Source organism: Dipteris shenzhenensis, chromosome 2 (assembly GCF_047967505.1).
Source record: "Dipteris shenzhenensis isolate YYH24624 ecotype China chromosome 2, Dip_SZ_1.0, whole genome shotgun sequence".
NCBI classification, from domain to species: Eukaryota; Viridiplantae; Streptophyta; class Polypodiopsida; order Gleicheniales; family Dipteridaceae; genus Dipteris; species Dipteris shenzhenensis.
The window spans coordinates 3,454,498-3,479,272 of record NC_141597.1 but is presented as its reverse complement, the minus strand read 5'-3'; the positions used below and the strand labels follow the sequence as shown (position 1 = coordinate 3,479,272).

At 43.9% G+C, this 24,775-nt stretch overlaps 1 protein-coding gene across 1 annotated transcript in view; it reads left to right on the top strand.

Moving 5' to 3' along the window:
• The first annotated feature begins 451 nt into the window (after nucleotides 1-451).
• Nucleotides 452-24,775, top strand: part of LOC147904244 (ABC transporter E family member 2) — a 33,624-nt gene continuing 9,300 nt past the window's right edge. Inside the window, exons 1-10 of the mRNA XM_087385462.1 lie at nucleotides 452-650; nucleotides 1,726-1,811; nucleotides 1,944-2,041; nucleotides 2,373-2,490; nucleotides 2,625-2,714; nucleotides 2,872-3,176; nucleotides 9,013-9,208; nucleotides 9,327-9,512; nucleotides 9,726-9,995; nucleotides 10,135-10,380. Of these exons, the coding sequence (XP_087241588.1) occupies nucleotides 548-650; nucleotides 1,726-1,811; nucleotides 1,944-2,041; nucleotides 2,373-2,490; nucleotides 2,625-2,714; nucleotides 2,872-3,176; nucleotides 9,013-9,208; nucleotides 9,327-9,512; nucleotides 9,726-9,995; nucleotides 10,135-10,380 (1,698 nt within the window). The 5' untranslated portion in view covers nucleotides 452-547. The remainder of the gene's footprint in view (nucleotides 651-1,725; nucleotides 1,812-1,943; nucleotides 2,042-2,372; nucleotides 2,491-2,624; nucleotides 2,715-2,871; nucleotides 3,177-9,012; nucleotides 9,209-9,326; nucleotides 9,513-9,725; nucleotides 9,996-10,134; nucleotides 10,381-24,775) is intronic.

Genomic DNA, 24,775 nt, shown 5'->3' with positions numbered 1-24,775 from the left:
GAACATCAAACAATTCACATAATTAATTCATCAACCAACTACAGTTCATGGTTCAACTATAGACCACATTTGGACAAACGCACCAAATAAGCACATTTTAACGGTTCAAATTATATGCATTGGTCCGACCACTCACTCCTTTAGACAAACATTGATCTACCTTGCGAATAAATTTAAAATTTACATCATATTCCAATCAATCATTTGGAACTATTAAAATACATGATTTATTACTCAACCAATCTCAATCCTAGAATTGAAGGCAGGCCTAATGAATGTAATTCACCTTGTTCTACATAGTGAGAGCCCTCTTGCGTGAACTCTCTTGGAGCAAAAGGCTTGACTTGCAAGTTTGAGAGAGAGAGAGAGAGAGGGGGCCACGTGGCAGGGTGACGGAGCCCTTGACGGCTCCGTTAGGGGCGGTGCTTTATTCTCTCCTCTCTCACAGCAACACGCTCCTCCCTCTCTTAGGGTAAATCTTTCACCCTTCCATTCCCTTATCCTTGCTCACATTCTTGCTCCAAATTTCCTCCTGCTCCTCTTCATCATGGCCGATCGCCTCACCCGTATTGCCATCGTCAGCTCCGACCGCTGTAAGCCCAAGAAATGCCGCCAAGAGTGCAAAAGGAGCTGCCCCGTCGTCAAAACAGGTGCTTTGCTCGGTTTCGTGGCGTTTTTATGGTGATTGTCGCGCTTTGTTGAATGTTTTACGTACCCTATAACTGATCGCTTCGAGAATTGGATCTGCTGGACGCCGAAATCCACCTTTCATCTTCAAAACAGAGCACAAAAATAGAAAGAATCGCGACAATGTTCCATCTTTGCTTCGTGATCCTACAAGCCGTTTATCTAAGCCCACTCGAATAATGACGCTACCATATCTATTCGCAACGATTTACGTTGCCACCTCCACGCGGGGGCGCGATATGGCTAACTATATAGTGGAGAATAGACGTCCAAAATAATCATTTCGACCAGCCGCTTTGTAGCAAGTTGAAGCACTTGAGGCTGCTTGTGAGGAATTGACATTTGAGCTCGATTTCGTTTTTTAGCAGTGGTAACGTGTCATTTTTGGAAGATGAGTCAATATGTAACATCTGTTTTCTCAGGGGAGAGCGTTTCTGAATTAAACAAGAGGGTATCATATTTTATTTATTAGGGGAACGGAATTGATTTCAGATAGTTTAATGCAAAAGAGATTTCCCAAGGAACATGCTTTGTTGCTATATGCATTGCAAGATCCGGAGCCTAGATCAGGAACTTGTGAGGTGAAGCTGCGATTATGATGGAGTTGGCTGAACCTAGATGGGTATACGAAGGATCTATTAGCCCCAGCGGTTCACAGCGTGTTTGCAACCCTTGTGTCTGTAGAATGCTTTGTTTAGTGGTATCATATTTCCTTAACTTGGATTATTGGATCCTCCTCTTCCTTGTCTGTTGGCGTGAGCCTCTTTGGCTTGGGTGGCCATAGAAGGAAGGATTTATGTCATGTATTTTTGTAGTTGCGTGTGTACATGCATGTGTGCTTGAGTTGCATGGAAGGATATTTTAACGCCTTCCTTTGTATTGTTGCAAAAATTTGAGTTGGGCTTCTCTTTTTGGCATGCATCATATTGGAAATTGCACTTGGCTATTGCCTTAGTATTTATGTACGACTGAAGTTATAATAGCTGACTCAGTTTTTTCTGGCCATGCATAAGACACATCTACTTGTTTCTCATGCAGGGAAATTGTGTATCGAGGTCTCTCCAGCCTCAAAAATAGCTTTCATATCCGAGGAACTTTGCATTGGCTGTGGTATTTGCGTTAAGGTATGAATGAATGTCTCTCTCTCAGGGCTCAAGGACTAGCCATGTCAATAAACATGATTTGAATTAACCGTGTAGTGTATTTTGCAGAGGTTTTCTGCATTGAAAGGTGAGCTATTTGGGTTGTGATTGCAGAAATGCCCTTTCGAAGCTATCCAGATTATTAATTTGCCAAAAGATTTGGACAAGGATACTACACACCGCTATGGGCCAAACACGTTCAAGCTACATAGGCAAGTAGATTTGTTTTCTTGTTATGTATGAGTTCAATGATTTGCAAATCGAGGTGCTTCTTTTGCTTAAAGTCTACAAGTTGGAACACCTAAAACCTTGTGGTTTTATGTAAAGCTGTTCCACGCTTAGCAATGTAGAGCAATATTCTACTGAGAACAAAAAAAGTCACGGATTAATTCCAACAGTCATCTGCTTGTCCTCGAGCATGTTATTTTTTATTGTTTGTTCCATAAACTATTGGAAGTGAGTCCTAGATAAGATTAGTGATTCCAATTATATATTAAAAAAATACTGCCAGGGATGCTAACGGGAATCTGTTTTTTAATGCAGGTTGCCTGTTCCAAGGCCAGGTCAAGTCCTAGGGTTGGTTGGAACCAATGGCATTGGTAAATCCACTGCTTTGAAGGTCTTGGCTGGGAAATTGAAACCGAATCTTGGTAGATTTGATGTAAGCCATATTTTAAAACTCATTTGATCCAAATTTTGTCACTGCTCTGTTTATACAGGTGCAAATATTGCAACCTTGGGCTTTCCAACATCCTTGGGTAAAAGTTTGTGGCTGAAGAAATATTAATTTTGCAGAATCCGCCAGATTGGCAAGAAATATTAACATACTTCCGAGGATCAGAGCTTCAGAATTACTTCACACGTATATTGGAAGATAATCTTAAGGTATGCTCACAGTGCAGGTTGTTTCATGGTGTAATTGTGTTTTTGCCTGTGCTGTTTCTTCTGCTATGCTGTTGTTATTTGTGGTAATTTCACGTATGTATTTGCCTTCATGTTGTCTTATTTGTTTGATTGCAAATTAATGACATATTTGTGACAGGCAATTATCAAGCCTCAGTATGTTGATCATATTCCCAAGGCAGTGAAAGGAAATGTTGGAGAAGTTCTTTCACAAAAGGATGAACGGAGTATGAAGGAAGATCTTTGTCACGACCTTGACTTGAATCAAGTCTTGGATCGTGATGTAGGTGATTTGTCAGGTGGGGAGTTGCAACGCTTTGCGATAGCGGTTGTTGCTATTCAACATGCTGAAATTTACATGTTCGATGAACCTTCTAGTTATCTTGATGTAAAACAAAGGCTGAAAGCAGCACAAGTTGTGAGGTCTCTTCTTCGGCCCAACAGGTTTGCACCTCTGTGCTGTGTCTTGCTGCACGCATATGTTTATGTTTTTGTTCTGTACGAGTCATGGTTAGGAGATGCATTAAAAACATGAGATGTTTAAATTATCCATTATGCTTTTTAGCTCATTTCAACATATTGGAGAGTCACCTTGGTAATGGGTAAGGAGGAAATTGAGTTACTTAGGAATATGTTATTTTTAATATCAATCCTGTCTCAGGTGATATGCTGTTTTGGTGTCAGTCATTTTCTTGTGTGTCATTGTGTTTTATTTTGCAATTGTAATGAATAGCTTTACAGATGCTTTACCCCCTCCGCTACCCCCGCTACCCCCCCTGTGCTACCCCCTGCTCTCTCTCTCTCTCTCTCTCTCTCTCTCTCTCTCCCGCTACCCCCTGCTTTCCCTGCTCTCTCCCTGCGCTACCCCCTGCTCTCTCTCGCGCTACCCCCTGCTCTCTCTGCTACCCCCTTGCTATCCCCTTGCTACCCCCTCCGCTACCCCTCTGTACCCCCATGCTACCCCCTGCTCTCTCGCTACCCCCTGCTCTCTCTGCTACCCCCTCGGTACCCCTCTGTACCCCCTCGCTACCTCCTCCGCTACCCCTTTGCTACCCCCTTCGTACCCCCTCACTCCCCCCGCTACTCTCTCGCTACCCCTGTGCTACCCCCTCCGCTACCCCCGCTACCCCCTCCGCTACCCCCGCTACCCTACCCGCTACCCCTTTGCTACCCCCTCGCTCCCTCGCTCAGCCACCCCCCTCTTGTTTAAAAAAAAAAAAAGGTCGGAGCTGCAAGCGGGGGTTCTCCAACAGCTCCGACCTACTGCAATCCCTTCTTTGCCTGCTGCTGCCTCCCCCATAATGAAGGGAACATGGGGATGAGGACAGGAGACCACGCGGGAGACCCTTCGGTCCAAATTTGCATACGCGTGGAGATGGGGAAGGGGAACGGTGACAAGGCGAAAACACAAAAGCAACTCAATCTGGAGGACTTCAACAAAGGCAGCAACCGGAGCGGTTTGACAGTGGACAGCATCGCGGCCCAGAAGAAAGGGGCCCACCCAAAGCCCATGCCGCTCACCACATTCTCAACCTCTATGGTTACCACCACTATTTCACCACCATCATCCGCCTCATCATCTATGCCACCTCTCTCCTCCCCCTCTCTTGCATCATCATCACAGCTTTCCTCTCCAGTAGCCTCACCATTGGTCCCACCGGCCACGGCTCCACAGTACTTTCCCCTCGTATCACCTCTACCTCTCAGTCAGCCACCCTTCATCACCTCGTCCGGCCTCGCTACTCCTACATACCACTCTCTCGCCTAGATCATGCTATCCCCACCCTCTACAACCTCAGCAGCCCACCTTCATTCTCGAGATCCAGTTCCCACTTAGACCAGGACATCTTAGGTCTCTACCAAATGCTTGGGACTCCCTATTGGTTGAGATACACAACATCCGGGCCTGTCAGGCAAAGCATGCCTGATACACCCAGGAGCAGGTCCGCATTATACACGAGCGGGACACCCTTATCTAGGGACTCAGGCACGACATCACACAGCTTCGAGAGGAGCTTGGGACCCTCAGAGCAGCGCCTGGAGGGACCCCAGTCATAGAGATGGAGACACAGATAGCCACGATATAGTCGACTATAGCAGAGAGGACTAGATGGGTGGACGTGGAGAAACGGGAGCCCGCAAAGGCAACTGTTTTAGCTGCCATACAGGAGCAGCAGCAGAGGGCCACATCAGGATATCTTAGACATTTCAGCCCGCGGGAAAGTTCTCCTTGTTGGGGACTTGAACACCAGGACGAGCATGCGCGAGGCACCACTCTTGGACTTCCGAGACGACTCTATCATGCTACCAGACATGGACCTAGACGGAGCAGGTATGACCATGACCTCATCGGACCGACACGGGCCTGTTACAGCATATGGACACGCGCTCCTTGATCAGGGCAGGATGCATGATCTCATCATCTACAACGGGCTTGACCTATGGCCCTCCTTAGGTGGCTTTACTTGCTTCCCACACGGGGGGGCACTAGTGTAGTAGATTACATCATGGGATCCCCTTTAGTGCTAGCCTTCGTCATGGCTGAGTTTGCCTTTCACCTCCGGAGTGCCGTTAGAAACTCAGTACGAAGACTTTGTATAAATCGATGCTCAAGTATGTGTGGGTGTGTGGATTTGTATGTGTGAGAGCATACTTTTATACTATGGTTTACACCCACTGTTGGGCGCTGATGACGTCAGTGGGGATGTCATAGTAGCTAGTCCCTGCTATGCGTGATGGAGTTTATGGTTTTCAATCTTATGAGTGACTATCGTGAGATTGAAACTACACTATGTTGTGCTTTTAGAGGATGAGTTTGGGAATGTTCTTGGATTCATCTAGGTATATATCATGGGATCCCCTACCTTCACTTCATGTATCACCTTCACCGTAGCACCACTCCCTCCAAGAGCTGATCACACATACCTATTCTTCACTATCGCCACCCCACGCTTAGCCACACCACACACACCACATAGGAAGCACGATACCTACCACGACATACACTTTGATCACAGCCTCTCATCTGCCTACTTTGAACGCCTAAACAAACACCTAACCTACATCGATCACATACCACTCATAGAGGACCTTGCTGCCTTGATTAGTCGCATACTCCACGAAGTTGCCCTCCAAATCTTTCCCCACACCACACGGTCCATTAGACCACCACCTCTTGGTTCTGTACCTTGCAACAATTGGTACGATGCGGAGTGCAAGGCTTATCGCCAACAGCTCCGACTTGAAACCAAATGTCACCTCCCGAACACACCAGACACGGTACGTAAGTATCGACGTCTCGTACGTCAGAAGAAGCAGGCATTTTTTCGTCAAAATGAGGAGCTGCTGCTGCACATCTTGTACAGCAACAACTCTAAGGATTTTGGGCGGAGATTCCTCGAACATAGGTCTCCATCACCCCTCACCGACACGAGAGTCTGGCACACGCATGCACACCATCTTTATGATGTCCCACAATAGCCCACTCCAGATCTCACACACGTCGCCCCACCACTTGCACGTTGTTCACCAGAGGGGGAGTCAAGGACGCGACATTGAAACTGCACAATGGCCGAGCTAAGGATCACGAGGGGCTATGCATTGAGTTTATTGCATATGGGATCGACATGTTAGCCCCGATCCTAGCAAAGCTATTCAATGATGCTGTTTGCCTTGGCTTCCCTCGCACCTCGATACTCAACACCATCACCCCCATCCACAAGGCAGGGGATCCCATGGACCCGAGTAACTACATGACTATCATGATTGGACATGTGATGTCCAAGATCTATGCAGCTGTATTGGATGCGTCGGTCAGCCTGTTCGCAGAGATGAGAGGACTCATAGCAGACGGTCAGCCCGGTTTCAGGCCAGACCATGGGACTATGGATCACATACTCACACTCAAGAGTATCATTGAGGAGGCTAGATCACGGAAGGAGAGGGTATATTGTTACTTTGTGGATTTCCCCAAAGCCTTTGACTCAGTACCTCGAGCTCGTCTCATCACATGCCTACAGACACTGGGATTTGATCAGGAGATCATCTGGGCAGTCATGGCACTGTATGAGAGTCTCAGGCGGAGTTCGAACAGGCGCAGGTTGGACAGATGAGATCTTGAGTACCATAGGAGTCAAACAGGGTTGTCCCTTATCACCGACCCTGTTTGGCCTCTACATCGATGAGCTTGAGTCTTTCATGGGGGCGTTCGGAGGCACCGGTTGCTTACTTACCGGGATCATCATCATGATTCTTCTTTATACAGATGACATGGCACTCTTGTCGTCCACACCCGAGGGGCTCCAGCGACATCTGGATGCACTGCAGGCTTTTTGTTTATCCCATGATTTGGAGGTCAACCTTGGCAAGACCAGGGTCATGATCTTTAACACCTCTCGAGCAAACATGCAACGAAAGCAGTTTACTTTTACTTTCGGTGGGTCACGAGTTGAGATCGTATCCTCATATACTTACTTGGGGTTCATCTTCTCCAGTCGGATCTTCACGATGAGACCAGCGATGCAGGCCAGATTGAGCAGGGGATACGCCTCACTGGCTCGACTAGAGAGACAATGCTTCCACTCCCACTTCCAGGACCCTTGGACCAAGGCTATTCTCTTCGACTCCTTGGTCCGACCAGTCGGTATGTATGGCAGCCCTTGTTCGGGGTCTGACATGTTAGAGATAGAGTGGACACAGGTGGAGCACCTGCAGATCCTCATGCTCTCACGGATGATCCAGGGGAAACCGTATGTACCATATCACATCATTCAGGCTGAGTTTGGTGCTTCTCCACTCCAGCTAGATGCAGCCTTTCAGACCATTATATATTTGCATTGGGTTAGGTCATATCGGGAGTGCACATCAGGGAGACAGAGGTTGCCATGGTTGTCTCTCGATTCCTCCATGAGGTTGGCAGCAGAGGGAGACGAGCGATGCTGGTATGCACGGACTCACAGATGGTTTGTGAGACTAGGGTTCCACATCGAGAGAATACCTCCTTTTCAGTACGGTTTAGATGCCTGTCCGGTACTCCCACCCACCATCCCGATCAAGCCACACGCCAACTAGGTCATTCGAGAGGATCTTCCAGAATCCTCGCCTATCGAGATTAGAGATGCCTTGCGTCCTTCATTCACGAGGGGGTCCGACACAGAGAGTACTTACTTAGGCGATGGGGCTTGGCCACATCATCAGACACCTCTCAGAGCAAGATCATAGAGTTCTTCCCATCGAGTGACATTGATCGTGCAGTCTCTAGCCGCAGACGTGAGAGACCCCAACCTGACGATCACAGCACGACACACAAGACATCGAGGGGACACAGATCACTCTGGGAGACCTCTCATTGTTTAGACCCGGGATACGTCCCTCGGGAGTCATGGTGGCTCTGGTCTTGCGTTGAGCCTCGTCCAGGAGACCGAGACGCTCAGCACCCCTTGACGGGCACCCGCGTCCCATCACTGGCTATGCACCAGCTACATACGGAGGATTCCGCTCCTTTTCTTTTCATTGTTACATCCAGATGTATTTGATTTGACTATGTATGATCAGACTTAGGATTCAGCATGGGTGATGATGCTCGTTTCAGTAGCTCCACCCTTACTGTGATTTGTATCAGGTTTTGTTTCAGTCTCATAGACCCATCGGTCTTCTGAAGACTCTAATAAAATTTCTTTCTTTCTTTCTCTCTCTCTCTCTCTCTCTCTCTCTTATTTAAAACATAAAAAGCTAAATGGCCCTCAAGTAATCAAGTTCCCTCAAGTAATGTTGTCGGGTTTATTCGAGTCACTTGAGATTCTGAACGAACCCTTTAAGTACATAAGGATGGAGTTTGTCCTAGAGCAGCCACAAACAAACATTTTGAGTGCATTACGATGGAGTTTGCCCTGGAGTTGCCACCAACCATCAAGTCAAGAAATGCATCAGATTTTGTGTATAGGTTGAGAGGTGTCCATTGAAGCAGTTGCAATTTCATAAACCAGATGGGTGACAATGGAAGTGATTGAATCATGAAATGCTCCCTTCAATCATGAAAAGCTCTCTTCAATCAGTAAAAGAGAGAGCTGTAAAAGATAGGTTTTAAAGAGTGTAGGAATGCAAAGCTCTGAAAGAATATTGAAAAAAATGGTTTTGAGAAAGTATGTAGGAATGCAAAGCTCTGAAAGAATATTGGAAAAAAATGGTTTGAGAAAGTATACATAAATGTAAATTATTCTTTCCATGAATTCTCATGTTAGATCACTAAACGAATACTGGTTTTACCTCGTCATATTTGCAGTTATGTGATAGTTGTGGAGCATGACTTGAGTGTCTTGGATTACTTATCCGACTTCATTTGCTGCTTATATGGAAAGCCTGGTGCCTATGGAGTGGTGACTCTTCCCTTTTCAGTTAGGGAGGGTATCAATATATTTCTAGCTGGGTTTGTGCCTACAGAGAATCTTCGGTTTCGGGATGAGTCTCTTACCTTCAAGGTATCTTCATAGAAAAATAATGTATGCAAGAGCTATATATTTGTGGTAAATTCTCACATCTGTTAATTTTGGGGCTCTATAGAATCTGCTTACATTTATCTGTTTTCACTGATTATAGGTTGCAGAGACTCCTCAGGAGAGTGCTGAAGAGATCAGGACCTATGCACGCTACAAGTACCCAACAATGTCCAAGACTCAAGGAAATTTCAAGTTGGAAGTGAAAGAGGGGGAATTTACGGACTCTCAGATTATTGTCATGTTAGGGGAGAACGGCACTGGAAAGACCACATTTATACGAATGCTGGTGTGGACCCCCTTCCTTAAAAATTGTCTCATGAAACAATGCACTCTATCTTATTTCCTTGTTGTCTATAAAATCATGGACTGGAGTGTTTATATTTGGACTGCTTTTGATGTGTGCTATTTTGTTTAGGAGCTGTTAATGCTCTCAGTGAATATGGAATCCACATTGCTGATAACGTTCATTTATTGGTTTGCACTTGTTATTTTGTTGCAGGCTGGTTTGCTGAAACCAGATACCGTGGAGGATGGTGAGGTAGAAATTCCTGAGTTTAATGTCTCCTATAAGCCTCAGAAAATTAGCCCCAAATTTCAGAGCAGTGTAAGAAGTCTTTTGCATTCGAAAATTCGCGATTCATACATGCACCCGCAGTTCAACACAGATGTTATGAAGCCGCTGCAAATTGAGGCACTCATGGACCAGGAGGTGGTAAATTTGTCTGGTGGAGAGCTGCAAAGGGTTGCTTTATGTCTGTGTCTAGGGAAGGTGAACTACTTTCTACAATGTTTCTTTTCCTCTATGCAGTTGTTCTAAGGTTTTCCCTACCCTTACATGCTGGTAACCGTAAATCCGTTCCTCTTTCAGACAGTTTAATTTGATAGATCTTTATTGTGCCATCGGACAGCCTGCAGATATATACCTTATTGATGAGCCCAGTGCTTACCTTGATTCCGAGCAGCGTATTGTTGCTGCGAAGGTGATAAAGCGGTTTATATTGCATGCAAAAAAGACTGCTTTTGTAGTGGAGCATGATTTCATCATGGCGGCATATTTGGCAGACCGGGTTATCGTATATGAGGGGAAGCCATCAGTTGATTGTGTCGCTAACACACCACAAAGTCTTTTAACGGGAATGAATTTGTTTCTCTCGGTAAACAACTTTGCCCAATCGTCATTTTTCCTATTTATGACAAAAAGAACCTGAAGGAGTTTTTTTTTTGTATTGTTTTGCATGCTATCATGTGTCTGTTAACATTGCCATTGACAACAAGTATAGCTTTATTGTTTTATCCTGTTTATGCAAGCACTTGTGTTTCTTCTTGAGTTACAGTTACTCTTTTGTACTATAAATATTCTGTGCAGACTAGTGAGAGAAGTAGTTGGCTCACGTGTCCGTTACACCACAGCTTCAGCAAAGCGCTTAGTCCCAGTCATTGCGATTATGGTTTCAATCTTATGAGTGACTATCATGAGATTGAGACTGCACTATGTTGCGTTTTTAGAGGATGATTGTTCCTGGATTCATCTAGGTATATGCTTCTGCCGTATTAGCGGACATGCAAATTTCACCTTGTGAAGTTTTCGTCCAAGTTGCGGTCTGTTGGTATTGCAATAATTCTTTCTATCTTAAATGGTGCGTTGCCCTATTAGCTATGCTCGTTTGGGAGAGACTAAAATGAAATTCTTTAGACTTCACAAGCAGTTGTAGCTTGAATGAAGAGATTTGTCTACTTTTTGATTAACCTTCTCCTTTAGTGCTAGCCTTCGTCATGGCTGAGTTTGCCCTTCACGTCTGGAGTGCCGACATATACTCAGTACAAAGACTTTGTATAAATGGCTGCTCAAGTATGTGTGGGTGTGTGGATTTGTATGTCTGAGAGCATATATTTATACTATGGTCTACACCCACTGTTGGGTGTTGATGACGTCAGTGGGGATGTCATAGTAGCTAGTCCTTGCTATGCGTGATGGAGTTTATGATTTTCAATCTTATGAGTGACTATCATTTTAGAGGATGATTTTGGGAATTCATCTAGGTATAAGCGCTTAGTCCCGGTCATTGCTAGCTGTCATCTCCAAGGTATATTAGACATCACTTAACTTCTCTTAAGCACCTTAGGGGGCAAAGCACTTGTAGCATGGTAGAAAGATTTGCCCTCCTAGGGTGCTTAAGATTTTAAATACCTTATGAGCAAACCCTTGATCAGTGAATTATAATGCACTCTTACTACAATAGATTTACTAATATTGCTAGCTGTTGTCTCCAAGGTATTGTTAGACAGCATGAGACAACACTATTTCTCTTAAGCACGTTAGGAGGGCTAACCTTCTAAGCACTGGACCTTCCTATTGATACAAGCACTCGTTTAAAAACGTTTTGAGATTTTGATGGAGCTTTGCCTAGAAATGTGCTATAGCTATACATTAGAAATACATATTATATAAAGTATATAAAATACTATGTCTATAATATATAAAGTTTCAGTGTAGAAATTTGGCCTTTAGAAAACACAAATTGAATTTGTACGATTGGATGTATTATAGTCTTACAAAGGTATATGTTTATACTATATGCATAATTATTAATGTATAAAGTCCGATCACATCTTACGGGGCACGCTTTCTTGGACATGGAGATGATACAGTACATATTATTATATCCACTTTGATCATAGCCTCTCACTTGAGTACCTTGCACGCCGTTCTACTTTACTCACGGATCTTGAGGACATTCCTCTCTTAGAAGATTGAGTTGCTTTGATCACCCACGCCCTTCATGAGGCTGTCCTTCACACACATCACCCTCTCCACTTTCCTGCCGTCTCTTGGCTCAGTATCTTGCAATAGCTGCTACGATGATGAGTGTGAAGCTCCATGCCGTCGATTAACTATCATCTTCCAAGTGAGGCACAAGGCGATACGTGAGTGATATGTATCGCCGCTGGTCTATTGGAAAAAGCAAGCTTTCGGCCGCCAAAACAAGGAGTTAATAAACATTCTATTTAGTAACTACCCTAAGGACTGTTGGTGAAAGTTTCTCCAGCGACGAGCCCCCTCTGGTCTCATAGATACTGTCACCAGCCTTCGGGTTCTCCCAAGGGAGGTAAATCCAAAATAATGAGCAAATCACTTGATTATAGCCAGTTCGAAAATTCAAGACAGCAAACAAATGAACTTCCAACACACAATACAAGAGCTAGAATGCCATTGGTCCGCACCAGACACCAGATTGGCCCCAAAATCATTGGCACCCTTGCGGTATTTCTTTAAATATATTCAGTGAGATCAAAATACAGCAAAGCCTTGACTTTGCACAACACCTGAGAGATCAATCAACTGAATACTCAAGCAGCCTTACCACGGCTGAAAACCCAATACAAATTCCATGGCCATCTTGGCAAAAACCTGCGGGCAATCTCAGGCAAGAGTAGGACATCCAACAACCAAAATACTGTTGGAGATCAACATCTCTGATGTCACCTGAGAGAGAGAGGGCCTTGCTTGTGGGTGTGCCTGCCCAGTGTGAGGATAGGGTAGATGAGAGAGGGCCTTGTTGTGGCTGTGCCCGCCCCTTGTGAGTACAGAGTAGGAGGGGATAATCTTGTGGTGGGTCCAGCTCCGTCAGGCAGATCTGTATTGCGCCCTTTAGGGCCTGCTTGCTGTCACGCTGGCTGTGGGAGATCCCAAGAGGGCTGTGGGTCAGTACGGCCCTGTTTAGGGTGCGTTTGGGGCCTGTATGCCACGCTGGCAGCCCCTACATTGGGCCAGGCTGAGGGGCCCATATGGCCGGTCAGTTTCCAGGCTAGGACAGTCAGGGCAGAGTGGGAGTGGACCGACTTGCTAGTCGGCGCGCACGTGCACCCCTTCCCCCCCCCCCACCCCCCAAAAAAAAAAGAAAAAAGAAAAAAAAGTAGGGGGTGCAGTAGGGCTGCCAGCCAGCCCTCTATAGAGGGGAGAGGGGTGTCAGCCCCCCTCCATATGAGTCGGCCAGGGAGATTAGCTGGTCGGCTCCCCTTCTTGCTGATCGACCAGGGAGAGGCTGGGCCTGTTTATAGGCCCCCCTCCTTGGTGTTTCATTTATCTTGTGGAGCAGCAGATCAGTTCATCCCTGGGCCTGGCAGAGGAGCAGATCCAGCCCAGCCTTGCACCTCTCCCTCGTGCTCCCAGTTCACTTGGTTGTTTAGCTGTCTGTTCTGAGCTCTCGAGCAGCTCGTTGTTTCCGAGGTTTTCCCCCAGTTGTAGTGGGGTTTTTTCCAGAGATCACTTGCAGTTCGCCTGTGCCTTTCTCTCCTTCTCCGCGCGCGTGTGTTGCGCGCTCTCTCTCTATGTCTCTCTTCCGTGCACTTCTCTCACAAATACCTAGTATCCGGCAATCTTTGGCCCAACCAAATCTTGTTGAAGGAGGCCAACAGGGCAAAAAGCAACCTGGCAGGCGAAATCATCTGCAACAGTCTTGGAGAGGTGAGAAGCAGCAAATCGACTTCCTTCTACAGGTTGAAACAACTACAAAAGGACGACTCCTCTCGCTTTGTCTCTTGGCCCCCCCTTGCCTAATCACTTGCTCTCCTCCCCCCTTTTGTCTTCTAATCTGTTCTCTCCTTCTTTCTTGTTGCATTCCTTCTCCTTCTAATCCCATTCTCTCTTTCCTTACGCCCCCTCTGTCCCCCGTCCCTGTCTCAAACTGTCATCACTCTTGTCACCCACCCCTTCTTCCAAGTCTCATCACCTTCGATTTAAAATGCAGCTCGTTTTTGGAGCCGCCAACAGCTCCCCAACCTCCATCATTTACACAAATTGCATTTCACCAAGGGCCCCGTTTTGGCTATATGGAAGCTTCTGCTGCTAATTCTAGATGCGTATGTCAACAACCCAATTTCGGATGTTGATTCTTTAGTGCAAGCCACTCTAGTTGTAAGAAATCATTGTTGATTGTCTCTTCCTACTACGACCTACTCAATCTCCTGAATCACTTGCCTTTTACTCTTGCTGTTGATCCCCATCTACCCAATAGTCCAAGCATCATGCCTCTCCTACTCAGCATGCTATGATAGCTCTTCTGTGAGGTTTTGCAAAAAGATTTAATCTTGGTTCTAGAAATCCCTTCATAAATTCTTGAGATGCAAATCGATAGATCTTGACAAGGATCACGGCCTAGCCAGGCAGCAGATGATGTGGCAGGTCAGCAGATGACGTGGCACACACGTGTGGTGCTGATGTGGCAGGGCTGACAGGAAGCTGACATGGCACTGACACGTGGCAGACAGGTCAGCTGCTGATGTGGCAGCCAGCTGGACTGTTGATGTGGCAAACCAGTGGTTCAGTTAACTTTGGTTTGTTCACCCTGGTTAGAAGTTCAGTTAGTTGGTCTAACCAAGGCAGATTGGTTAGACAAACTAGGTTTGACCAACTAACCTTGGCTGTAGTTAACCAGACCATAGTTGGTTAACTAGACTACAGTGGGTTGAATTCAGTTGGGAGCCAACCAAACCAGACCAGATAGTCTGGTTAGAGTAACCAGTCAGTTACCTCATCTAGTTACTGTACCAAAAAAAAAAAGACAGTTGCAGAGACTGTTTCTGCTAGCAGTTTCCACTTATCTGAGAGAGTATTTACTGTCAGAAAAAAAAAAACAGAAAAAAAGAAGCAGCAGAAATGAGAAATTTGCACAAGTAAAGGAATGCATGCCTTTATGCTCAGGAAAAGGGATATTAAATCAGTGATTATGGAGAATGAAAAGGCTGGTGGGATACTTCTGACGTTTAACGGCAGAAACTTTCCTTGTTGGCAGCTGGCACCCCGTCTTTTATTCATGCAAAAGAACTTATGGAGTGTGGTTTGCTGCTGGGACAGAGAAAAGACCGAAGTAGAGGTCGCATGATGCCGACAAAAGCCCAGCATGGGAAGCAAAGAATGAAAAAGCCATTGGCTAAATGGGTAGAGCTTTGGGTTTTGAATACTTTCACCACCTCAACGTGAAGCTGACAGCAGCAGAAAATTGGCAGATCCTAGAATCTTTATTGGGAGTCTGGTTGAAACATTCAAAGGCCAATCTCAAACAAGATTTGTTTGAGTTACAGAGAGTGAGCACATATAGCTAGACACAGCCAGTGCATCAGATAGCAGCAGCTACTACGCAGCAGGGGGTTAGTGGTTGGCAGCAAGCCACTTTTGATGAGATGCTAGTAGATTCCTTGCGTTTCCTACCTGAGGCCATCAAACTTGAGATGTCTTTCTCCGATTATGTGAACCTCAAGTGTGATACTCGCACTTCTGGGGGTTACGCACACTGAAATTATGCAGCCAAGGATGTCAAGGACAAACTCACAGTGCATAAGTTCCAAGGGGACACTCGTACACCTAATGAGCTGGAGGAGTGGCTTAAGAAGTTGGAAGATTATTTTCGCTTTTACCCAAAGCAAGATGAGGACCGCATAATCTTTGCGGGTATGCACATGCAAGACTATGCACATACTTGGTGGCGGTATATGAGGGATCCACCTCAAAGGCCAACCACATGGAGGGGTTTTAAAGAAATTATGGTCACTACCTTTGTATCCCCACTCATCTTGGATTAGTACTTGGCATAAATTTTATGCATTGTCGCAGACTGGTATAGTCCAAGAGTATTTGCAGCAATTTGGCCACATCGGTTACACATACGGGATGCCTTAAGAACTTCTTGTTCCTCAGTTATCAACTGCTTTCTGCTTTTCTGATCAGCTCTCAAAGCCTCAGGTTGACTGTCATAGGTATGATCGACGAAGCCCTCCTCTTGGTCAAGCGCCATGGGGACCAATTCCTCTCAGGTCAACTCATTCATCCTACCACTGGTAATCAAGGATGAATAGAAGTCCCAATACTGAGAGGATAACTGGGACAAAAGAGTTATGGCCATGTCCTCTGATAAAATATGCTTGAGAAAGTATAGAGCAGGTCTCAGTCCAAGAATCGAGGCAGTAGTGAATGCTTTGGGGGCAAAGAACATTCAAGACCTTATGCATTTAGCTTCAGTAGCTAGTCTTGTGCTGTTACAAGATCCATCTACAGTACTATCCTTGCATGCAGGATGTGGTGAAAGGAAGAAAACTGATTTTTCAAAATCAGAAAAGAAAGAGTACCCAAGGTTGAAAAGAAAGGGTTTCAGCCTTAGAAGCCAAGGGGTACTCAGTTTTCAAAGTCATATAAAGGCAAATCCCCATTCACTCCTGAAAAGATAGCTGAATTTCTTAGAGATGGGAAATGCTTTAAATGTGGGAAAGAGGGGCATGGTTCTGCCCAGTGCCCAGAAAAGCCTCTAACTTCGAAGGGAAAAGAGGCAGAGAAGCCATGGGGACCGCAAAAGCTAATGGCAGGAGGAATTCCTGACATACTGGGTCATGTTTCAAACCCATAAGAATGAGAATTGCTGCTATCATGGGGCAAAGTCAGAGACCAGCAAACGCTGATTTTATTTGATCCAAGGGCTACTGATAATTTCATATTAGAGGACCTAGCCCTGAGACTGGGAATAAAGACGGAGGAGTTGGGTAGGGCTTTGGATGCCGATCAGATGTTCTGTAGGAACCCTGTGCCAGTCCCTCCCTTGATAGGGAAGCTCCGTCTTCATGTACAAAATTATGTGGATCAGGAAGACTTCTTCATTTCTCCACTGAAACATCATGATGTAGTCTTGGGAATGCCTTGGTTTCATCGCAAGGCAGTGAAGTTGACTCTTCTTGAAAGAGTGCTGGAGTTTGTACATAGGGGCAAAGTATATCGTGTGGTTGCTAGGAATAGAGGGGAACATGACTTGTTGTCCAAGGGGTTGATTCAGCCCAGCTCTTCTCCTTTTTGTTCCTTTGTTCTGCTAGTACAAAAGAAAGATGGCTCATTCCGTATGTGCATCGATTACCGCGCACTGAAGAAAATGACTATCAAGAATAGATTCCCTATTTCGCGCATTGATGATGTGCTGGACCAGCTAAATGGAGCTTCAGTTTTCAGCAGGATAGACTTAAAGAGCGGCTATCACCAAGTGAGCATATATCGTTAGGATGTGCACAAGACAGCGTTCCGAACTACTTTTGGGTTGTATGAATATTTGGTGATGCCTTTTGGATTGACAAATGCCCCAGCTACCTTCAATAGGATGATGGATCGTATCTTCTGACCCTACAGACAGTTCACTGGTACCTTCTTCGATGACATAATTGTCTTTTCTAAGTCCGAAGAAGAGCACAAGGAACATCTTGCTATAGTGTTTCAAGAGCTGATAAATCATCAGCTCTATGCAAACAGCAAGAAAAGTGAATTCTTCCTGGAAGAAATCCATTACTTGGGGCATATAATATCCAAAGATGGGATACAGATGGATCCGGCAAAGATTCGTGCCATTCACGAATAGCCAGAGCTGAAAATTGTGCATGAAGTTCGAAGTTTCCTTGGCCTGTGTTCTTAGAAGATTTATTAGGCCTTTTTGCGGATATAGCCGCTCCACTCCACGATCTTACTAAGAAAAATGCAACTTGCATGAAGTACGAAGTTTCATTGGCCTGTGTTCTTACTACAGAAGATTTATTAGGCATTTTACGGATATAGCCGCTTTACTCTACGATCTTACTAAGAAAAATGCAACTTTTAGATGGGGAATTCCTCAAAAGACAGCCTTCACCACACTCAAGGAGAGGTTGACTACAGAGCCAATCTTAATCGTTCCAGATTTGTATCAGCCATTTGATGTGGATTGTGATGCTTGTGGGAAATGTGTTGGGGCTGCATTGCATCAGAATGGTCATGTAGTGGCCTATGAGAGGAGGAGACTCTGGGATGCAGAGATATATGTGAATCTATGAGAAAGAGTTATTGGCTGTAATCCATGCCATCCATACATGGAAGAATTATCTTTTGGGTGCAGATTTTACAGTTAAAACAGATCACCAAAGTCTGAGATATTTTCTAACTCAGACAAAACTTTCCGAGAAGCATATGAAATGGGCAAATAAGCTGTCAATGTATCATTTTCAGATTGTCCATACCCCAGGAATTCGGAACAGAGTGGCAGATGCCTTGTCCCGAAGACCCTAGGCCAATCATGTGACTATTGCTTATCATCAGGACCTGGAAGGCATGAGAGAGCAATATGCTAATGATGCAGATTTTGGTGAGATTTTACAGCAAATGCAAGAGGGGCAGTCCACCAGACACTATTCCTTGAAAGATGGGTATCTAATGAAAGATGACTGCCTATGCATCACCCAGGAGATGAGGAAAAAGATTTTGGAGGAATGCCATGCACCTCCCTAAGCTGGACATAGAGGAATTACAGCAACAACTCTAGCACTAGAGAGGTATTTCTTTTGGCCAGGAATGCGAAAAGATATACATCATTTTGTTACTGAATGCCTTACATGTCAGAAAGTGAAGTATGATAGATGGAAGGCACCTAGCCTACTTATGCCTCTTCCCATGCCTCAGGCACCATGGGAAAGTATTACAATGGACTTCATTTTTTATTTGCCAAGATCAAAGTCAGGGAATGATGGGATTTGGACTATCATTGATAGATTCAGCAAGCAAGCTCATTTCATTTCGGTTCGCAAAACCATAAAGGCAGATCATATGGCTAAGCTTTTCATGGCACAGATCTTTAAGCACCATGGTATGCCTAAGTCCATTGTCAGTGATCGAGATCCCAGAATGATCAGTCTATTTTGGAGAGCTTTATTTGATAACATGGGGACGAATCTGAATTTTTCTTCTTCTTTCTATCCCCAGACAGATGGTCAAAGTGAAGTAGCAAATTCTACAGCATTGGATATGCTGAAATGCTACGTGGGTAACCAAGGTTCAGACTGGGAAAAGTACCTACCATTGGTAGAGTTTGCTTACAATAATACAGTACACAGCTGTACAGGGAAAGCCCCCTTTGAGGGAAGGTGATTTTGCCACCTATCCTGAGGACCAAGGATGAAATATTTGCAGCTGATCAGTTTGTGAGAGACCTTCAGACAGCTTACAGCCAAGTTTGGACAGCAATTGAAAGGTCTCAAGAGAAGCATAAAAGAGCTGCAGATAAGCATAGGAGACATCTAGATCTCAAGAAAGGGGACTGGGTACTTTTGAAGTTCGAGAAAGCTAGGCTCCGTAAGTTTAAAGGCAAATAGAAATTGTATGCAAAGTTATCTTCCAGATATTATGATCCTTTCAGGGTTAGAGAAAGAATAAATGAGGTTGCATACAAGTTGGCATTGCCAGAGCATTGGAGGATTCACAATGCATTCCATGTGAGTCTTCTAAAGAAATTTCAGGGGCCAGAGCCTACAGAGCCATTATCAAAAGATCCACTAGAAGTGGATGAGCCGGAGGAGATCCTTCAGCGAGAGTAGATTGTGTACCATACCGTACGCAAAGGTCCCTTAGGCAAAGAATTTTACAAATACCTTGTAAAATTCAAGAATTATACGGCATTAGATGCCAAGTGGATGGATGAAGACATGTTGTCCGATCATCCACAGCTTTTGGATGTTTACAAGTAAGCTTTTCAGTTGAGGTCAACTGAATAGAAGCCGAGGCGATGTCACCACAATGCAAATATCCTAAGTCAAAGTACAGTTGACCTTTTATTTGATCATAATCAAAGAGTTTTCCATTTGTGTTAATTATGGTCAAAGAATTGACTACAGTTAAAGATACTTGACTCTGGTCAAGTAAGCCTGACTTCGGTCGAGGAGACTTGGTTTATTACCAAGAGGGTTAACTACGGTTAACTAGAGAACTACAGAGCTGAGTATGGTCAGAGAGTGTTGACTTCGGTCAACGAGACTTGGCATGTGCGAAGAGAATTAACTACGGTTAACTAAGATGTGCCAACTTCAGTTGGAGAGTTGTGCCAACTTCGGTTGGAGAGACTTGACTATAATTAAGGCGCCTCGACCCTTGGTCAAAGCCCCTTAATTATGATCAAGAGCATTGACTTCGGTCAACCAGAGAATAAATATATATTTTTATATTTGTTATGTATGCACATGTGTTCAGTGGGGATGCCCACTGTGACTAGAATTAGTCCACAATGTGTTATTTGCATGCAAAGCGCTAACAATTAATGCGTACCATGGTGGTGCACTTTAATTAATTGTTGCAGGTACTAGGAAGAGTGATTTTCCTAAGTGCAATGGAGCCTAACAAGAGTCTAGGAGGTAGTTCACGTGACCAAGTGCTTCGAAGACTCCAAAGTTGCCCTTAGTGGCATGTAATTAGGAAAATAATGTAGAATTTGACAAGTGGCTTGTTGCCAAGAAAGGGAGCCTAAGAGCTCATGTAATGATTCATTTTTACGTTTGAATTATGTATGGGCAGCTTCTACGCTGAACTCATGTATTCCTTCTTCTCTCAAGTAGTAAAATCCTTCAGGGGTCTCCAGCCCGACTGTTGTCCTGGGCCCTAGTGTATCTGTTGAGAAAGGGAGAGCAAATGAGAGTGTCTCTGCTGTACTTTTACGATTGAGGTTTCATAGAGGCTCTTCATTGCATGTTGTAGCAACCAAAGCATAAGCAACAAAACTAGCATGCTCTTTCCGGACAGCTGCTCTAGTACGGGCTGGCAGAGGAGTATCTTGTTTGCTGTCTTTTAATGTGTCAAGGAGCCAACGGGATACCTTTTTGGGCTCGTGGATTTCAGCTCTTTCTTGGTCAAGAGCCCTGTGCAAATGGTCCGGATCAATGAGAGGCATAACAGGCTGAATATGTAGCTGCACATGTGGCAACAGATGGAGGAGGTACATAGTCAGATGGAACATCATCCCGAGCATCGGATGGAAACGAAGGCATCAAGCTATCAGGGCATCAACAACGGGTTGTTTTTGACGGTCCAGCAAAGGCAGTGGAAGATTAAGCAAACACAACATCTCGACTGACAAAACACTTGCCTATGTGGGGTTGATATAGCTTATAGCCTTTGCTCTCTGAACTATACTCAATAAAAATGCACTTCACAGCTTTATCATCCAACTTAGTGCGTGTCTGTGAAGGCACATGAACATAAACTAAGCATCCGAAATTCCTCATGTGAGAAATGCGAGGCTTACGACCTGTCAAAGCCTCATAAGGTGTGATAGTCTACAATGCCTTTGGGGGACATTTGTTCAAGATGTAATTAGCACACATGACCGCATCCAACCACAACTTGTTAGGCAAATGTTTTCCTTTCAACATGCACTTGGCCATCTCCATCACCGACCTATTTTTTCGTTCAGCCACGGGATTTTGTTGAGGTGTACAAGGCACTGTGCATCGATGATGTATGCCACGGGAAGCCAAAAAAACAGCAAACTCCTTTGACATGTATTCACCCCCCTGTCTGTATTAAGGTGAGCAATGTGCAGCCCACTCTCATTCTCAGCCATGGCAATAATGTGTTTGAAGCATGAAGAAACTTTAGATTTGGATTCCAAGGTGAAAATTCAAGTGTACTTGGTGAAGTCATAAATAAAAGTGACAAAATAATAGAACCCCCCAAGAGCTGCCACCCTCATGGGTCCACAAACATCACTATGAACCAGATAAAGCTTGCGTGAAGCACCAACTCTCCCATCCTTGGGAAACATAGCACGGTGCATCTTACCAAGCAAGCATGGTTCACAAACATGCTTTGTAGGCATATGCATTTTGGGAAGATCAACAACCATACCCTCCTTATATAACTTCACCAAGGCTCCAAAATTGAGGTGTCCAAACCTCTCATGCCACAAATGGGTATCTGCCATGGTAGAATCAAGCTTAAGACATGTGCATCTGCAAGTGCAACATCATCATCCAAACATCTGTCATAATGCCTTTTGGGAACCAACAGGGCGATCTCCTAGGATGTCATCTAGTTCCTGTGACATTCCCTTGTAGTAGCAAGGGAGGAGTTACCTTGGGACGAGTAACGACTGTGCAAGCAAGCCCCTCCCTAAATGCTAGTCCTGCTACTGCTAGAATTAGGAGATATAGCAAGGGAGAGACTGCCTTGGGATGGGCAGGGAGAGTGCAAGCAAGTTCCCGAATGTTGGATCGTTTGACTTCACCGAACAACATTGGAAATACTAGTGATGGTCTTGTCTCTTTGGTAGGTGATTTAGTTGGGTCTAGCTCGGTAAATCAAAACAAAAAAGTTAGAAGAAACATATATAGAGAAAGGTTTAACTTTTTAGCTAGGTCAAACATGAATAATCTCTTTAAGGCTTTATTAGTTCGCACTCATTATACTAATAATAACATAAGAATTCTTAATAAACTAAGACGTCTTAGAAACAAGCATCTCAAGACTTCTGTTTCTATTAGTCCTATTCATGCCACGCAAGTAATTTATGTTGTCTATAACATACATAGTAGTAATATGCTTTATGTAGGACAAACCTATAGGACAGCTTTTATTCGTTTTCAAGAACATGTTAGGGAAGCTAGAAAAGTTCATAGGAAGAATTCCTTAATTGAGAATTCAAAACCCTTATATGTGGCAATGGCAAAGTCTGGTTTCGAATCTTTTCGTTGCTTTCCCATTGAGCATATAGAGGGCCATTTTAATAACGCCAAGGATTTTTACAAGGCTGCTCGTCCTCGTGAATTGTTTTGGATGAGAACTTTATACACTTTCTTCCCAAGAGGTTTTAATTTGGAAGGAAAATCAACTCTTCGTAAAAATAAAAGAACCTCTAAAAAGAACCCTTTGATGTGGAGAACTCATATCAAGCCCTTTAACATTCCTCATTACCAACATAATCATACACCTAACATCGTATGGAAACCTAAAGTTATGTTACAAGGTTGTCCTAGCTCTCCTGTAATCTCACATGTTCGTGAGTTGCCTCCCTCACTTCCTCTTCCTCCACTTCCCCCTCCTTTAGTTCCTTTAACTTCCTCAGTTCCAAGAGTTTTTGCTTCTCGAGACTATAAAAGAAGACTACTCTACCTAGATAGATTAATGTCTCTGGGTCTTTTTTCAATATAAGTTTTTGAAAAATATAATGTCAAAGTTCTTTTTAAACTTCAATACACCTTGGAAAACTTCTCTTTTGAGGATTTGAATCTAAATAAGCTCCATTATATACGACTTAAAACTTCGTCGGATCGCTTCTTAAAAGTAAAAGCTTCCTTTCAAAGCAAAGAAGTCTATCTAAATAAGGAACTCTTGATTTGTTTTTTTTACTTCTCCCTCACTTGACAAGATAGGCTTAAACTCAATTTTGAAGTCTCCTGAAGTAATGGATTCTTTCCCTCATTTTGTGAGAAGAATTTGGAAGCATCTAGTAGTAGCTTGGAAGTATGTAAAAACTTTAGGACAAAAGGCTTTCAACTATGGAGAGATAGGTAAAAGGCTTTCAGAGCATTCAAAATCTTCTATCCTTAGAGAACCTTGTTGTTGTAAAAGTAAGAGATTCCAAAGCTTTATTGATGTTGATTTAGGACATGTAGTCACAGCTGATACTCAATTTTTCTTTCTAGTAACTTAAGAGACCTTTTCATGAAAGGCACGAAATTTTGATTGTACTCTTTTAAAGAGTCTTGCCTTTTAAAAGCTATCGATAAGGGAATCTCAAAGTTTGTTTTGCAATTAGAACATTGTTTAGGAGTTCAAAATATCTTATTAGAATGGAAAGGGGAGATTTTGAAGAAAGTTGCTTTGAAACTAGAAGAAGTCCCTTCGCTTAGTTGCTCAAAGCAAAGTAATATCTTTCTAAAGAAGATGAAACTCTTCTTCCAAAATTCCATAGGAATTTTGTCATTTATTATATGGACAAATGTTCCAATAACTTTGTTTTTATTTGCAAAAAGTTTTACTTAGAATGTCTTTTGAGAGAAGTGAACTCGCTTGCCAAAACTTACGCCCCTGCCTTAGTTTCTCAAAAGGATTTGATCTCAAAACATCAGAGTTTTTGCAAGTCTTCTGGGTTTGTTTGCAATCCAAGTATACCTTTTCTTTGTGCTTCTTGGAAGTTTCACAAAACTCCCAAAAAGCCAAGATTTGTTGCAGCTGCTTGTGAGACTACTTTGACGGATGTCTCTAAATGGCTAAGCTACTGCTTCAAAGCCATGTTGCCTAGTGTCCATGAACTTTGGAGGGACTTATTAAAAGAGGCAGATGTCTCCTCGCACTCATGTTGGATTTTAAATGACTCTGTAGGAGTGATTCCTGTTGTAAAATTTTTTAATTCCTCTCGAAGCATTCAGGAAAAAGAGTCTCCTATTCTCCTTCAAACCTATGATTTTACGACGCTTTACACAAAGATTGAGCTGGAAGACTTGAAGTTTAGAATAAAAAAGCTAGTGGCTGAAGTTTTCAATATGAGATTTGACAAAGATAGATGCAAAGTGCTAAAAGTTGAGAAAACAGCCTCATGCTTTGACTTCTTGTGGCTAAAAAATAAAGATCATGACATAGGTTCTAAAAAGAAAAGATACACAAAGGTAGTAAGTGTGGAAGATGTTTGCTCTTGGATAGATTTTCTTTTAGATAATCTTTACATCACAATAGGTGATTCTTTGTTTCAACAAATTATAGGAATCCCCATGGGCACTAATTGTGTCGTT